This window comes from Onychostruthus taczanowskii, unplaced genomic scaffold, assembly GCF_017590055.1.
Source record: "Onychostruthus taczanowskii isolate IOZ18803 unplaced genomic scaffold, ASM1759005v1 scaffold50, whole genome shotgun sequence".
Classification (NCBI taxonomy): Eukaryota; Metazoa; Chordata; class Aves; order Passeriformes; family Passeridae; genus Onychostruthus; species Onychostruthus taczanowskii.
In genome coordinates this window covers 689,198-707,048 of record NW_024502569.1, presented here as the reverse complement: position 1 = coordinate 707,048, position 17,851 = coordinate 689,198, and the positions used below count along the sequence as shown (strand labels likewise).

Sequence of the window (17,851 nt, the reverse complement as noted above, 5' to 3'; positions counted from 1 at the left end):
GGTCAGCAAAGTTCAGCTTGGAGATTTTTATTTTCCTTTTCTCGTCATCAAATTCTCAGGAAACATTTATATTTATACAGAAATTAGTTTTGCTACTCAGGAGATCACATCTACTTAAAATAAAGGTCATCTTGGCCTTAGAAATTTAGGAAGCTGCATGAGCTCTGAGGTTTTCTTATACTCCCTATTTGTAGCTGTGCTCGTTCACTCAGTGTGACCCCAATGTTGCTAAAGAAATATAAGGAAATAAGGAGGATCAGTAGGAGTAAGTGGTTTTATTGCTGGGCAGCTTAACCTTTTCTCACCATCCTTTTTTGTCATTCACCAGGCACATATTTCAGTTTTGTCATCTCCCCCTAATAATAGGAAAGAATATTACAAGGAACTAGAAGGAAATAATAGAAAGAAGAAGAAGAAAAAAAAGTAATTCCTATGTTTACCGTAAGAAGAGAGAAACAAAAAGGAATAAGCTCATAAAATAGGGCACCAAATAGGAATAAGTTATAGACTGATGCTAAGAACAAGTTGATAAACTTCAGGAATAAAAATAAAACTTCATACCTAAGGAAAATATAGCATTGAGTAATGCCTTTTCAGGAAAATGCTGATATTCTAGAGGTTGTTACTTGGGGTCACACCTGTGATGTATCTTTTCCAGGATGTCCCTTTTGACAACCTTAGAAAAACCTGGAAAAGGTTCTTGAGATGAGCTGAAAGCACCATTGTTGTAGTGAAGGTATAAAGCATAAACATTAACTTGTGTTAGTGAGTGAAATTAATGTCTTTATTTCTGCTTGTATAGTTCTTTGAAAGTAATTTACTACCGAGTTAATACTTGCAAAATGTATTTCCTCTAGCTCAGATTTAAGAAGAGGTGAAAGACAAAAAAAGAGAAAGGAGAGGTAGATGTTTTTTCATTTTAATAAGACTTCTTTTTCCGATGTGTTAAATATGTGGCAACTTCATTGGTATCACTTGTTTCCATTTAGTAATTTTTCTACAAATTTAATCACAAAATTGCCAACTCTTTTGGGAAAGGAATGACAGGAAAACACCACATGACAAAACTTCAAAAATATTTTAAATTGTCACATTTTAAATTAATTTTTTAAGTCTTTATCAATAAATGCTTTTCTTGCTTCTTACATTGAAATAAAATGTCCCTGGCGGCAGCTAAGGTAGAAATATACTGACAGTTGTGAGCCACTTATTTGAATAATATCTTAGTATAAAGAGGGAAATCAGAAGACTTTCAGGATAATATTTGAATTCTCACAGTGGACAGTTTGGTTTTGGAGGAAAAATCTGGAATGCTTTTCACTGAGATTCTTTCTAGATAAATAAGGATTTGGGATATTCTGGAACCTGTAATTATAGGTGTTTTCTAGGCTTCTGCTGGAAAAAAAATGTTTATAACTTACTTAAGTCTACCTGAAAATTAAGTACATTTTGACAGAAAAGCATCAATTCCATTTTACAGACCTTTTCAAGATTGGAGATATTTGAGTTTGATCAACTGCAGTGCAGTGTGATCATTGACTTGGGTGTTTTTACCTGTAGTCTAGAAGAGGACTTTAGAAGATGAGGAAATACATTAAATTTACACATAAATTCTAGTAAATATGTGTCATATTGTTAAAAAAAATCTGCTTCACTTAACAGGGCATTGTTTCTTACAATTTAACAGGGAATTCTTTTCTTATAATTAATATTTGTGCTGAATTATTTTATATAAAATGAATATTTTTGTTATTGTTTTTGTGTTGCTGATTAGAACAATTTCTCAATCGATACATGATAGATTGACTTAAATTTTAGATCTGTTATGTTATAGAAGTTGGATAAGCGAATTTTTTCACTATGCCACAATATTTGGAAAGATTTGAAAGATATTTGGAAAGAGTTCTCTCAGAAGAAATACTGTTTTAGAGAACAAAAGTAATACACAAATGCATATATTGAGTAATCCCAATGGAGCACCGTACAAATAAAAAATTAACACAGGCATTAAATGAAGAACTGAATCAGTTTTGAAAATCTTCTGTGGTACATTAAACTGAACAGTGGTAGTGGATTTTATTTTACAGATTAAGTGGTCTCCTTTTCATTTGATGAATGAGAATTTGTGCATCCCATTACACTAAAAGAAAATTGTCAGAAAATCCACAGGCTAGCATAAAGCTGGACTCTTCAGAGTAGTGTGGCACTAGCATCAGTTTTGTCAATATCATTGCAGCTCATGGGATTACTGGACAAAAGTCTGTAATTTTAAAAACTAAATCATCTATGTTTTGTAATAAATCCCCTCTCTGTCGTCACATTCTCAAGGGTTATTGCCATTCTGTGATTCCATCTGGATGCTTTCCAGTCCGCATTTAGATTCCTTTTTAGTAACTGCAGTGGTGAAGAAGTTTAGGTTTTCTCACTTTAATAAAATTATTCAAGAAACTATTACATACCATTCTTACTCTTTTAAATATTGCCCCAATATTAAGGTCTGTTTATGTTACAGATCTGACTAAAAGGGCTGACCCATTTGAGCTGGGTTTGGACAAATTAAAATCTGGAGGATTTTGTTGACCCATCACTCTTTATTTGAGGTGTTTCTCCTAAGATGTCTGTTCTAAAGATTTGTGATAAATTATTAAAGGTATTCCCTTTGATAACCTGGATGATACCTTTCCTAGATTTACAGGTACCAGATAAAAAGACTATTGCTTGTATTGTGCAGTGTCTTTCGCCATAACAACAAAAATCCTTTAAGAATTGTAACTGTTTTTATCAACTAAAAAACATGGAGTCAAATTCACATTCACTATATTCTTCTGTATCACTCTTCTGTTCTGTGAAGGAGATTTGCCCATGCAAAGAATGGCCTGGAGTACTAATACAGCCATCCTTCATAGTCCCTAGAGTTGGTGGTAATGTCAGTCAAGGCTGCTGAAGGGATTGTTAAATCCATAACCCTGACTTTGTTATTTTTGTGAGTTACATTCTTTGGAACAGTGTTTTCTTTCATCTAGTAAAAGCAATGTTATAATTATTTTGCAACATGGCCTGTGATTTCCATCTGCAGACTTTCTGCAAGTTCTGAATATTTCCCAGCCTTTGCTTTTCATAAGGACTATTTGTGTAATTTAAATGCCTACAAAATATGTGACATATGTATGGTTTTAAAACCAAGTTTGAGTGTAATCTTGCAAAACTTCACATTCTGTTTAATACATATCTTCCCCCTGCCCCCCCAATAATTGCTTGGTTTGGAATAAGAACATCTGTTGTTTCAGTTTAAGTTTTGCATACTTAGCATTTACTTCCAAATTTTTCACCAATCTTCTATTTTCTCTCCATATTCTCTCCTTTCAGATCTTTAGGGAACTCGCCAGCAATTTGATAATTCATGAAAAAAACATTAATTTGAATCTAATTTTCTATGATGGCTATGATGGAAGAGAGAGAATAACATAGATTTAAATTATCCAAATAATTTTATTGGTCAAAAAAGTAGTCCTGTTATTTCTTTGATTATAAATTTGATTTAGAAATACATTTCAAGAAATCATGTGCCAGAATGTGCTGGCAGAAGAAAGTGGGTTAGAATGAACAAATAAAATGTAAGAAAAAAACACTTTTCCAACCAAAACATCACTGTAACTTTTGCCTTAGTTGTTTCACAGCCAAAATGTGCTTTAGTTTTTGTGCCAGGGAGAATTGTGGTTGAAAATTTTGTGCCATTCCTAACAAATGCTGAACAAAATATAAGGGAATAGTCTATCGAAATGAAAGCCCAATTTGTGAGTTGTAATTACCAGTAGAAAATTCCTACTCTGCCTCATGGCACAGAAATCACTGAGTATCATGGGAAGAAATATCACAGTATGAATTACCCATAATTATTATGAACAATTTGAAATAATTTGAAAAAATACAATTTTGTTTAAGGTACATGGAAAACTATATCGCTAGGAAATAGAAAAATCTTACCTTACCCAAATAAAAAAAAAAAAAAATTACAAGCAATACAGGGGGGTTTTTTTGGAATTTTTTTTGGTGTAGTTTTAGGTCTTTTTGCTCATTTCTAGGTACAATTTACTCACTTTTCACATGTTACTAGAATAATGGATTTAATAGCATGTGTGTATTTTTTCATAAGCGTCTTGTACTATACAAAGCTCCTATAGCTTTGATGGCATGCTGTAGAGCAGTAATAAAGACCAATTTTTCTCTGTGAACTGAGTTAAATGGATTCAACTTTCTCAAACATTTTACCTAGCCATACCTGAGATTTTTCAGATAAGCAGAAGCTATAATCAAGTGAAAGATTTCTAAAGGCTCTAAAGTTTTGTTAATTGCATCTTTTTTTATAAGTTGAACATGAGCTATAAAAACATTTAGGTTTTGTTTTTGCTAGTATTACAATTGATTCCAGTTCCAATAAGGGTTTAAGTTGACACAAAGTAAAATTATTGAAAGAAAATGCAGGCAAACCTTGATAAATACCAGATGAAATTGTGGTGGTATTCAGTTAGACTCATACACACATTGTATTAATAATAATAAAAAGAAGTTCAAAACCATGATCTTACTTCATGAGGATTTTTTTTTAAATTGATTTTATCAGCCTACATTATATTTCTTCAAAATGTAAATTCACACTGACTAGTTCAGCATGGTGACTTGGGAGTTTTGAACCCATGACTTCATTAATGCCACAGGCATGACTAAAAGAGTATAGTTTAAATTAATCTTTTTTTAGACATTAATAAGTCATAGTGAAAAGGAATAATTAGCATATCTTTGTGCCAACAGAAGAGCACTGAAAAAGAAGTCAAGTAAACCAGAGAATTTCAAGATAATTGCCAGGCATACATCATTTATTCCAGATTAGCCAAGGTCATGCACTTGATGCTCCCAGTTTTGCTTCCATATATGTGGTCATTGTTGCCATCAAATTGCTGAATTTTGATGGCTATATTTAATGGACTGAGAATAGACCATGAAGAAAACTACTACAGAACAGCAAAAGTAAAAAAACATGCACTCCATTCAGTTCAACAGTGACCTTTTTAACCTTGCTGTATGCAGGAAATATCCCCTTGTATTTTAGTAATTACATTAGCTTCTTTAATGGCATTTGATACAGATGGTATAGGAAGAACTTATCTGCTGCTGAAGAATGCAGGCAACAGTTTTAGTTTGAGTGGCAAATACTTTTTCTCATTAGAGTTAAGGAGGGGGAAGAGAAATGAAAATAGATTTGTGTGCTCTCTTCAATCAGAGAAGCTATTATTTTTCTAAGCTTGTTATCTTTTTTCCTCATTATGTTAAAACTAGTAAAATTTTGCACACACTGAAAACTCTGTTGAACCCTGCAAAATGGTAAAGAGGAGGGGAAAATGCAGTTGTAAGCACTTTTGGAGCTTAGAAAATCAATTGGAAAATTGATATTTATTCTGATTCATACTACAAATTCTATTTTCAGTTTTATGAAGAGACCTCAACCAGTTTATGTCTTCTGCACTGTCTGAAAAATGGAAGGAGAACTTTTCTACCCCTCTTTTAATTTTTGGATGTCAGGATATAGACTGTGCACTGAGGGAATTTTTTTTTTGTTCCTGTGCTATGCCAAAAGAAATGAGTCAATTCACACAATTTGGACTCCTAGAAGAGAGAAGGGTAAAAATCTAGAAATTGAAAGAATAATAAAATTATAATTTTTTTTTTCTGGTCTGTGAAGGAAAAGTTAAATAGGACAGGGATTCGGGTTCTTCCTAAACTTGCTCCTGCAGCTTTTGATGATGTGGGATCTTCATAATGCAACCAGAGATTGCATTCTGACAGTTTTACCTAATAGGCAGAAATAGATCTGTCCTCCATTAGGTCTGATCTGTTTTTATTGTTCTCTGCCATTGACTGCATGACAACTCTGACAGTAGATTTTGAAGATTAATTGTGTTTTGCGTAACAGGGGAAAAAATCGTTATTTATTTCAAATCTTAACTGCTCAATCAGGAAGAAGCGAAAATGGGAAGAAGCACAATTGAGCCCTTGGCAGCTAGGATGGAGGAAATGGAGCATATAATGGAGGGCACACACTTTCCCTCATGGTTTGAGTGAAAGGAGTCCCTGAAGTAGGATTAGGGGGCTGATATGTAAAAAATTTATAAAACAAAATGGTGGCCCTGCTATGAATGTTTCAGATTTCTGTTTTACTTCAAGGAATGTATGATATGAGTACTTAAAGGTGAACAGAAAGTATTTCTGTTTCTATTTCCTCCTTACTGGCCATCAAGGTGCACAGGATTCCCCATTTTCTGTCTGGGCCACTCCAAGTTCTGCTTATTCATAAGCAGAGAGCTGCCCACTTAATTTCTGCAGTAGACTGAGACAAACATCATGTTGTGACACCATGACCTTCTTTAATGAGGCTTTCCTATCTCTCTCTGTATTTTCATATTAGAGAAGTGCTACGGTCTCTAAAATAATTATTTTGTTTCTTTTGGACCTGGAAACCAGCCTCTTTTAATACTAGTGGTTATGAGAGGTGTTAATAGCTGTTACCAATGGGTTGTTTCATCAGCAGGCAATTAAAGAGCTGGTTGTAACTAAGGGGCCTGATGATGTGCTAACCAGATGTCAGTTCTGTATCCTTTTCTTCTTCTGAATTTCACAAACTCAGTTTGAATCTCCTTTCCAGTGCTGGAATGCTACATCCAACCTTGCAGTTGATTAGATGTGATATATAAAAATTGTCAAGTAATGTCCAGAGGAATAGTGAAAAGACATCAGTTTGAGGTCAAATGATGGCTTAGACCTATATCATTATCACGTTATTAAAAAGTTAGGTAGAGTGTATAAATATTCTTATTGTAAGTAGATAATCTTGGTCAAAGCAATTATGACTCTTCCAAACAGTAATGCTTTTTCATGTCTGCAGCTTTGTATTATTAGGACTAGATCATCATTGTTGTATGGATGATAATCATGAGTATTTATTCTAGCTTTGTGCCATTTTAGGCACACTCCAAAATTTTTTCATGTTGTTTGAAGCTGCACAGGTAGCATAAGAATGCCCAAATGTATTTGAAAGTTAGGAACTTCCAATTTACTTAATTAAGCCAGAAAATATTATGTATGTATTTTCAAAGTATATATTTTATATCAAGATTTGTTTTTGAAAACCTGGTGAAGATATAAAGATATTACTGCTGATGCATAATCACTTTTATGTAGTTTAGTTGGTTTCCTTTTCATAACTGTGTATGGTGCTTATTCTGGACACATTTGTTGTTTTGATGTAAAATCAGAAGAACATATAAAAATTAAGATGATTGTAGCATGAGGATAGGTTTCCAAGAGCATTATTTTGCCTTAGTCATGTTTTAGTATACCTGAGGTCTGATTTTGAAAGATGACAAGTGGGTATATGAGAGAAAGGGGTTTTATTTTGGTTTGCTTGTTTGGTTGCTTTTTTTAAATTTTACAGAATAAGAGGTGAATTCATAATAAACCAGACAACATTCTATGATGAAATATTTGATGTGTCTGTCCTACCTGCATTGGCTCAACTGTAGAGTTTAGTTTTCTGTTTGGATTTTCTTTGTCAGCTTCCAAACAGTAGAAGTAGCCTGCAGGTGATAAGTATCTCATTAATCTTTCTGATCCTCTAGCACTTGAGCATGAGAATAGCTGATCAATTACAGCAATTGTCTCCCTAAATGAGCTTTGCACATCTGCCTCTTATTTCATTAACTGCCCCTATATCTGATAGAATGGAAGCCTAGTGGCTTCTTACAGCTTGTTTTGTGTTACTGTACAATAAGGATGGGGTTGTTAGCAAAATGGGCACAAAAGGGTATTTATCCACTACCCAAAATAAATATACATGCTATTGTGTAGGAGTGCTTTTGTCTCTAATCACTGTTTGTAGAAACCTTCTTAAAGCACATCAGCTTGCTTTCCAGCCACCTATTTAGCCATTGCTTGTAAGCTTATTTGTAAATTTATCATTTTTATAACATAGCCCATGTGTGTCCATGCCCTAAAGCATCACATCAATGTCTACATGGCTTTAGATAACAGAAGCTAGCACATGTAAAGTTAACAGTGGAAATGAAATTGCCTGCAAGTGTCCTTACAATTCATCTTTAAAATACTTAGATATGGCTTCCTTCTCTCAGAGAGTAAATTTACATTTCCAAAGCTGTAAACGAGTACTCCCAATAGTGACAATGTTACTAGATATTTATTATTTACATGAAGTACAAAACAATGAGTAACAGTTAGACTACATAATCCAAGGTTTGTTCTAAAAAACATGCCCTAAAAATTATTTTTGGGGTTTGATTTTAATAAAAATATTATTTCTTATGAATGCCTCTTTCATTAATATTCAAGCTTTCAATTACAGGATAATCAATTACCAGATGAAAACTACAATAATGTCTAAGCAGAAGCTTTATTCTTTACCTGTTATTAACTGATCACTTTAGTCTTATGGATTTACATTATTTATTATTCAAAAGCTGTTAACTTATGTTTATCATACATTAAATTGCTTCAGATTATACCAATATTTATTTATTAATTAATTTATTTATTTAAATAACTATGCTAAATGCCAACAATAATTAGAAGACATTCTGCCCTGCACTGCTCTAGCTTATTCCAGGTGATTTTTATGAACATTTAAATATTCTTAAAACTGAAATTCTCAGTTAATCGTGCTTGAAGCTTCTTTTATTCTGAATTATAAAAAATATGCATTTATATATTTTGTGGATTTCTGGAATGATGGAGCTATAATATCAAAATACCACCATCTTTTAAACTAATTTTTTGACTTTTTTTTGCAGGTCTTGTTTGTATGAAGTCAAGTACTTCAGTGGTTGAACTGGTTATGCTGCTTTGTTCACAGGTAAGGCATTCTCTGGTTTTGATTGTATTAATTTCCTTGTGTAATCACTGTCAGCCAAGGAATTGTATCTGACAGTTTGTTTCATTCTTCCATTTCATTACAAAAAAAAAAAAAAAAAGAAACAAAACCAAATTAGTTTTTTTTCTGGTAATACATAAATTGTAGATTTTTAAATTTTTTTTGTAGATATTCATTCTATAGTTTTTCTATATTCACAGGGTATACAAGGTATATCTGCATTTATGTTCTAAAAGTGTATGGATGTACATGATGCATTTTCTCTGTGTACAAGCTGTCCTGCAAGCCTGTTCTTATTTAGAATATGTAAGTCGGATACTGTGGTCATAATTTTATGTTGAAATTTGTCTTTGAATTAGTGATTTTTTTTAAAACATTACTTTGTGCTGACTTTGTTACTTTTGATATACACGACAGAACATTGAATATTTTACGTAGCTGTCAGTATATAAAACACAGAGGAACATGGATTAAGTAGTCCTCAAGACTGGCACAAGCAGAACATTTCTACATAAAAATTCTGTGGTTAATTATTGGGGTTTTAACACAGCATTAACGGGTTTCTCAGAAATCCAAATTCATTTCCAAATGTTTTGAAATGCTTTCAAAAATAAAATATTGAAAGCTAAACTAGTTTCTCATACTGTTTGGATTTACATCTCAATTTTCATATTATTTGTTTTGCTAGAAGTGTTATTGGCTAATATTGTGTATATATCCTTTTGCTTTAAACTGCCAATAAGACATTATCAGCAAACATTTTCAAACTTTGTTAACTTTGTAGAATGTAAGAAAATAATGATTTCCCAACAGATCCACATAACTTTGCAAGTTTTTATACTTCTCTAAAAACTTATAACATTTCATTAACCACGTTCATCACAGAACTATAATACCAGTTCAACTCAAAACAAGTTTGTGTATAAAATTCCCAGGCTAAATTATTATATAATTATGAAAGAAAATTACTTATTTGTAGCTTTTCTTAAGCATACATTACTGCACATCAACAGTATACACCAAAAATAAACTGTAAACAAAGGCATTTCTAGGGACAATTGAAATGAAGATCTACTTTTGAGAAATCTATCTGAAAGTAATAAACATTTACAAGTGGTTTTGGGGGGGGAGTGTTCCAACTTACCTTGCCTGTCTGTAGGTTGCATTTCTTCAAGCTTGTGTCATAAGGAAATCATTAAGTCTTGTTTTCCTTTGTATTTTTTTTCTCTTCCTTTTTTTTTTTTTTTTCTCCCTCTTTTAGAGGGATATCAGTTAGGGAAAAGCAAAAGAAAAATACATCCCTGGCAGGAATCCTCAGTGGGATTTCAACTTCAAACCTTCTCTAGCCGGGCACTTGAAAAATTTGTTACTTAATGGTGAAGTCCTGGGTTCCAAGAAAATTCCAAAAGATCCATTAAGGCTTTTGAGCTCAATGTTCATGTCATACAACTTTTTTCTTCTATTTTTAGCAGCTCCTGAAACATTTTTTCAAGGGAAAGAATAACTTATAGTCCTTTCTTCCCTAGCCTTTGGTTTCACTGCAGTTCTCAAGAATAAAGTGGAATGTAGCATTAGGGTCTAGTGTCTTTGATGGCCTCATCATCTAATCATAGGTTTAACATTACTCATTTGCTGGCTCCAGGAATTCCTGCCATTAAGGGCCCTAGAGATGAAACTTTGCCTCAAATATTGATTGAAAGGAAGAGAGAGAAATTTAAGCTCTTTCTGCAATGCTCTTTCTTTAGACATCTCAGTAAAGCATGTAACAAATGCAGCAAAAATCAATTTGTTATTTTTATGACTGCTGTATATGTTGGGTTTTATTTCAGTTTTAAAAATAAGGTTCACTTTATACCTGGAATAAGGAGAAGCGCCTAATCATTTTGAAGCTTCAAAAATTTATTTGTTTTCTTCAGTGTTTGCTTGGAAGAGCTCTTTTCCATCTACCTAAATACTTGAGGAAATTTCAAGCTGTTAGTTTTTATACCCCATGTGATACTTCAGGGTTGTTTTCTTGTCTTCTAAATAAGGAGGATTCTGTCTCTGGATTTCCATTTATTACGAAGTTCTTCAGGAGTTAATGCTGTAGTGTTAGTTGGGAGAGTCATGGTAGTTGTTTCTACAGGAACTGGTCAACAGGAGGCCGTAGTGGTACAAATTGCAGTCTCCTCCCCTCACCTTCCTGACCTCTGGAATAGTCTTCTGAACAGCAGCATTTCCACAGAATATAGTGGTTTGTCCTATAGGTGTAGACAAACCAGTCTGTACTTCTATTCATCTACGGGGAAGAATTTTTTTTTGTTTTGTTATTTACATTTTAAAACTATTTGTCAAAAGAAAACATGAGATAAATGCTATGAAAATAGTAATACATAAAATGCCTAGAAGAAAATGACAGCCAAATATGATAATCCAGATGAATGTGAGCAGAACTTGGAATTTGGATAGTAGGAGATGTTGTCCACAGCAAATGAGGGTAATTCATCTCTATATAAAGAAGAAACAGTGCTACCTGAGTTTTTCCTTATGACAAATTAACCAATGTGAACTGTAAAGACTGCATAAAGTATATCGTTTGTGGGGTTTTAATAATCCCAGTGTAAATAGGGCTTTTCTTCCTTTTGGGTAAATCCTTCATGTTCAAATTGAATGACATTTTACAGATTATGTGGGGAAGTTTGAAAAGTGTCACTCAAAAGATAGATGGTGATAATAAAAACCTTTGAAAAGTACAATTTTGTTTGCACAGAACAGAGTAACTTTAGACATTGAAAAGGAAAGGGAAATGCAAAGTTTGTTTTCCTTTCATTTGCTACAGCAAATTAGATGCTTTTATGCTTTTTATGTTGGAAATTCCATGTTAACGACTACAGATTAGCAAGGATGTCAGATTTTTTTTTCTTATCTGAGCTCCTGAATAAAATCAACATTGCCAGCGGCTCACATCCAAGGTATGGTCTAAATTTACATGAAATATCACATTACAAATGTCTGAAGGTACATGTCATGGATAATTCAGTTCATATGGGCAGCTTTTTAGGCTCTGAAGAATATGCAATCAAGCCTTTTCCCCAAAGGAATTTGCAGTTTCTGTGAAAAATACGTTTTAAGTTTTAAAGGAACTCCTGTATGGATGGTACATCATTTATAGGTTTGGGGAAGAACAAAAAGCACTAGTCTGTGATTTCAAAATATTTCTTGTACTGTAACTTGCATTATATTTTTTTCCTAGTAACACCTACTTCACTAGATTAAAATTTAGGTTAATTTGAAGGCTTTATTTTCTGTATTTCTTATGTAAACCATAATCACGCATCCAAGCACTTGAAAAAAAGATTTCTGAATAATTGATTATAAATATATAATGATTTTCACATTTCCTAAGATAGGCCTTTTTATTTGTATTTAGTCTATTTTAACATAAAATGGATGAAGATGTGTTATGTTTGACGATATCTGTGCTTGATTAGCTTGTCTTTGTTCCCTCAGCCTAGCTGAGCAAGTCACAGCTGTGTTGCTGTTGGAGTGGCAGATTTCTTCAATAAGCCATGCAGTATTAGAAAAATGCATCAATTTTTGCAGTGTAGTTCTTTCTTACATCAGATTTAGATTTCAAATACTTTTTTTCATATTATTTTTTCTTTTTTTTTTCCTAACCAAAACACTACAATGGTTTCTAATTACTTCCAAATCTTTTGCGGATTCTTCTCTTTGGGGAGACAGCTTCTGAAGAAATTGAGTTGTTGTGTCCCAAAGGAGTTTTATCTCATGCCACTTGTATTTTTCTGTATCTTGCCTATTTACAAGGGAAATTAATTTTCTTAAAAAGAAAATACTGTTTTGTTATTTAAGACATCTTGTTACTCAGTCTGTTTGAAAATATAATTATTGTGAGGATAAATGCTTCATTGTCCTAAGTGGCAGAAAAAATTCGGAACGATATCAAAATTAGAAATTAGTCGCACTTCATGGAGAGGTGTAAAAACAAATGAACACATAAAAAATACCCCAAAGAAGTGCCTGGCTTGTGTAAATTCAAAGGAAATCCTCAGAAAGGAAATTTTGTCGTTGTTTTATCTCTGAGAATAAAGGCCCATCAACCAGGCACTGCAGTGATTTCAGTAAACACCAGCAGATCTAGATGTACTTTCTGCCTCAAAGTATGGGATAGTTCTTCAGAAACTGGCAATTGATCAACACAGAAACCAAGGAAAAATAAAATTTAAAAAACAAAAAAAAACACCTTTTTTTGGTCCTTGCAGCTGACCAGAAGATGCCTTGAAATGTTCAATTCATATAGTAGAAGCACAATGACAATTTTTGATACTAAACATACTGTATTAAGGCTTTCTATAAGAGTTTAAGGAGGAATTGTCCAGCTCTGCTGTGCAGAAACATTTTACTTTTCATTGTATATTTTCCTTTTTTGCAATATTTCTTATCTGTTTACTCTTATTGCCAGTATTAGATTCAACTTTAGTTATACTTCTTGGTCTCCTTCCAGTGGTATTCCTAGAGTTCTCATAGTCTATAATTTTTGTTAAATAAGCGATTGCCCTTTCAGAGTAATTGTGATAGCAGAACGGTTACAGAAGTGTTTGCTATTTGTCTTTTTGACACCAACTGCAATAGGAAAGGCTGAAGATAAATTAAATAATAACTGCTTCCCTTAAATCTAAGGGGAAAAAAACCCCTACAACTTAGTCTACTTAGGAAATTAAGTTTGATATCACTTCAATGATGAAATTAGGGTTGGTTATGCAAATTCCTATGAGAATATAATTTTTTAATCCCTCTTTTCCTTATCACTAAACAAGTTGGGTGTTTTACATTTGCTTGTGTTTTCCCATTTGTTCTGTTGTATTATCCACTGCCTCTGTTTTCGTATTAGTGCAAATAGGAGACAACTCTGCATATAATATCACTGCAAAAGTCTGAAATATAATTTGATCTTAGAGAGGGGAATGATGCATAGTAACACACGTGCAAACATACAGAAACTTATTGTTTCAATAATCCTCTTTTCCAGCATATCTTTAAAACACTTATCCTACCGAAGTTCTGTATTTACTGTGCTACTTCCACCCTGCAGCTTCTTCTCTGCGAACCCCACTTTCATACTAGTGCTGATATTCACAAGACTAACTCACAAACACATGAGAAAACTTCCCAGACATTTGTTCCCTGGTTTAGTGACTCTTCAACTAAGAGACTTGTTAAAAAGTCGCCAGAGCTACTCAAAGGATTCAGGATTGAAAAACTGGGAGCACAGAGGAGAAAAGAGAAAACGCAATTCATGTTTTCACAGCAGCAATCTTTAAATTCAGGTCTCTGCATCTAATGGAACCACACTCTTAGGCTACAGTTTTAGTGGCCAGTTAAGGCTTCTCTCTGGCCAACATCACACTTGCTGATGTATCATATCTTCTCCATGCCTAGCTCCATATTGCTGCTGATCCCTTTCATCAGGATATGTAATGGTGAAAACAGACACATCAAATCAAAAACTGACTCTGAGTAAAAATGTTATTTTTACCTGATTATGCTTCTAAGGTAGCCATGAAACCAACAGCTTATAGCAGGTGGCAGATCGATGGCTGGGGCTCTAGGAAAGCTGCCTCTGTAAGAGTCAAGATACAAGAAAGGAATTTTGGCATTTGGTGGGAGAAGTTACAGCTAAAACAAGAAGTTAAAATAAACAAAAAAACCTCACAGATTTTCATATGCTGGACAATGTGCTAGAAATGTGTATGAAATTTTCACTAATATTGCTCCATAATGAGGCTTTGTATCTTCACATGTTACCACAGGCTCAAAGTCCAATAACCAAAATCTTTGTAGATGAAGTGAGTACTTTCTAGAATATTCTCATCCTATTTGGCCTACATAAAGGTCTATCAAGAGGGAGGGGATATTTCTTCTATGTCCTTATGCAGTATCAAATATGGTACAGCTTAAACACATACTTAGGTTCTAATGTTGATTTTGGGCTCTTCATAGTCCACCACATGGCCTATACAGAAATAGGTTGTTATACACACTTAGTGTAATTTCCTAAATGAACTCCAGTACAAACTGCAGGAGAAGCCAAAAATTTTTCCCTTTATGTGTTTGTTGGGTTTTTTTCTCTAAAATTAAGGAATTCTGGTGTTCTGGTGAATGACCTGGAAAACTATTTGCCAAAAGATGATAGTTTTTCATTACCCTTTTTTTTTTTTTTTTTTTTTCATATACACTAAAGGGGTATCAGAATTTTCTTGTATTGTCCGTGTGTGGAATGTCTTCCAGCCCAATCTGTCTTCATCTCTTGATCATCTGCTTCTGATAATCTAACTTTCAAATGGAAACCATTAGTATATTCTTTCCTACTTGTTGGGCGATATTACTTTATCATTCTGTGAGGTGTCATTAGAGATTCCCATATATTTAGAAAACTAATTCTGTGTTTTGCTTTTAGTAATAAGAAGGATGTTTTCTTTTTTATCTTATACCAGACTTATCAAGGGGCTTCAGACCCTTTCTCTTGCCTGTCCTTGTCAGAGTACTTTTGTCAAAAAATATTAAAGAATACATGAGTGAGATGCTGATCTGAACAATTTCTGGATTCATGGCAAGACAGACAGAATCAGGAAATTGTAAGAATCAGTCTCTCTGTATTTAATGTGGCAAGGTGTCTTCCCCTGACTTCTCTATAAAGCTACCTACACAATTGAGAAAGATCTGAGACCTGGAAGAAATACCTACAAAGTCAGAGTGAGTTGGTATTTCTTGAAGGACTGAGAAAGAATACAAAGTTCATTACTGGAGACTGTCAAAAATAATAAATATACCGTAGCTTTCAGGGGGTTCACTATAATGAGGTTCACTATAATGGAGACAATCTGAGGAGCACTTTTTTGTTCATCCTAAGTTTTATTTATTTGTTTATTTTGGGAAGACTTCAAATCAGTTATCTATCCCTAACATCAAAGAGTGGTTGAGTAAAAAGTGGACTGGCATTTAGGATAAATTGCCATACATAGTATACATGTTGTTAGTAATGATTTTAGTATCTCTTAATTGAAAAAAAAATATTTTTCCAGTCAGAAGGTGAACTCTAGATGGAGATACGTATCTCTTGTAGCACATATATTCTGCCTTTATTAGAAGATATGCAGGATTTCTACAAGATGATGAAGGTTAATTTTCTAAATAAATTTGGTCATTCCCCTAGTGTTGTTTGAATAATATAAATGTTTTTGCAATTGTAGGTTTTTGGGTTTTTTTTTCTTCCACGATACCTATGAAAAGTTCCTCTGGGAATGTTTGACTTCATTTTCAAGATAAATTGGGCAATTACCACAGGTGATCAGATGGGCATTGGGTCTATGTGTTTCCAAGAAAGTGAAACATTAGCATATTATTTAAAGTCAAGAGAATAGAGGAAAAATGAGGCTGCAGTCTTGTGAAACTGTAATCTAAAACTTTCTATTACCTTTGTTTTATTAAATTCGTATTCATGTAAATAGTGTTATGAAAGTTTCACATTCTTTTCCTTTCTGGGATTTGGCCAGAGGCCAGGAGTAATCCAATACTTTCAGATTTTCCTTCCAGGAGGATGTCGTCAGTCATTCTGCAACTTGCTTATTATGGGAAATAGCCACTTTTAAAAGGGATGACCAATTACAAAAACCTAACATTGATCCCAAATTTATTGAAATAGTAGACCAAGAGTACCGTTTTTTTATCCTCTATCAGCAGTATATATGTGAGTATGAGAGAAGTGTACGGGCAGTGTCACTGGAATTCTTAGAACTGATTCTCATTCCAAACAATAATGCAAGGTTTTCAGACTCCAATATCATTAGGTAAACTCTTCTAGGAGTGGAAAGGACAATTCTATGATCTTAAAAACAGTATAATCATCTCAAAACATTGAGACTGTGTCTTGAAATCAGTTTTCCTGTTTTTACATGCTTTTAATGGACACAATTTTCTGCCATAAAAAAAAAAAAACACAAAACATTTCATATATCATGTAACATTTCTTTTGAATATTTCCTCCTAAATGAAGTAAAGCGTGTTATTGGTGATTTTTGGATAGGAAGTTATTGGTGATTTTAGGAGGTAACTCCACAACATAGAGTTCAAACCCAAGTTAAATTACATGCATGTTGTGAATTGCAAACACATTTTTATAGTTTCCATTTCCTTCTCCAGATGAAAGCTAGTGCTTGTTCCGCTCCATACAAGATTTTCCATTAAATATATTCAAGGATTTAGAAAGAAGAAAGTTGGTATAATAGAATTTCATTTTTCTCAATAAGTTTTAATTACAATGTGATCAAAGAATTGAGGTGTCAACTGAGTTATCAATGTCTTAGACTAGAAAATTCACTAAATGTTCAGTACGACAAAAACAAATTAAACTCAGTTCAATTTAAGACATGGAGAAAAGAGAAGTCCAGTGAAGACAAAATTGATTGACACAGTAGCACCTGTAGTTCAAGGAGAATTGTAGGATGATTACTACACCAGGTATCTCTCCATTTCAGTAACTGCACTCCTTTGAGCAACTTGAAATTTTTTACACAAATCTGGAGCTCCTTGCAGAAAGTGGAAAGGGTGAGAGAACTCTGAGAATCACAATTCCTTTTTTAATAACTATATTACATTATCACAAGACTTTTTTTAAGACATGTTCTAGACATCATGAATAAAAATGTAAAAATTATAAGCAAAATATTATTTGGAAAGAAATATAATATAAACTAAAAGAAGTTCTTAACATGCCAAGTCTAGTTTTTCCTTTTTGACCCCTCCAGTACTTTTTTCCAGTGCAAATTTTCCATTATCAATTTAAGATGTCTGGACTGTTTTTTATTTCTTTTTTTTTTTTTTTTTTTTTTTTTTTTTTTTTTTTTTTTTTTTATTCTT

The 17,851-nt window shown here is 33.2% G+C and overlaps 1 protein-coding gene across 2 annotated transcripts in view; it reads left to right on the top strand.

Annotated features, from left to right (window-relative positions):
* The window catches only part of NBEA (neurobeachin), a 451,755-nt gene that overhangs the window by 195,868 nt on the left and 238,036 nt on the right, over positions 1 to 17,851 (top strand). For both annotated transcript variants that reach the window (XM_041416040.1, XM_041416039.1), the window contains exon 35: positions 8,856 to 8,917. In XM_041416040.1, the coding sequence (XP_041271974.1) occupies positions 8,856 to 8,917 (62 nt within the window). The remainder of the gene's footprint in view (positions 1 to 8,855; positions 8,918 to 17,851) is intronic.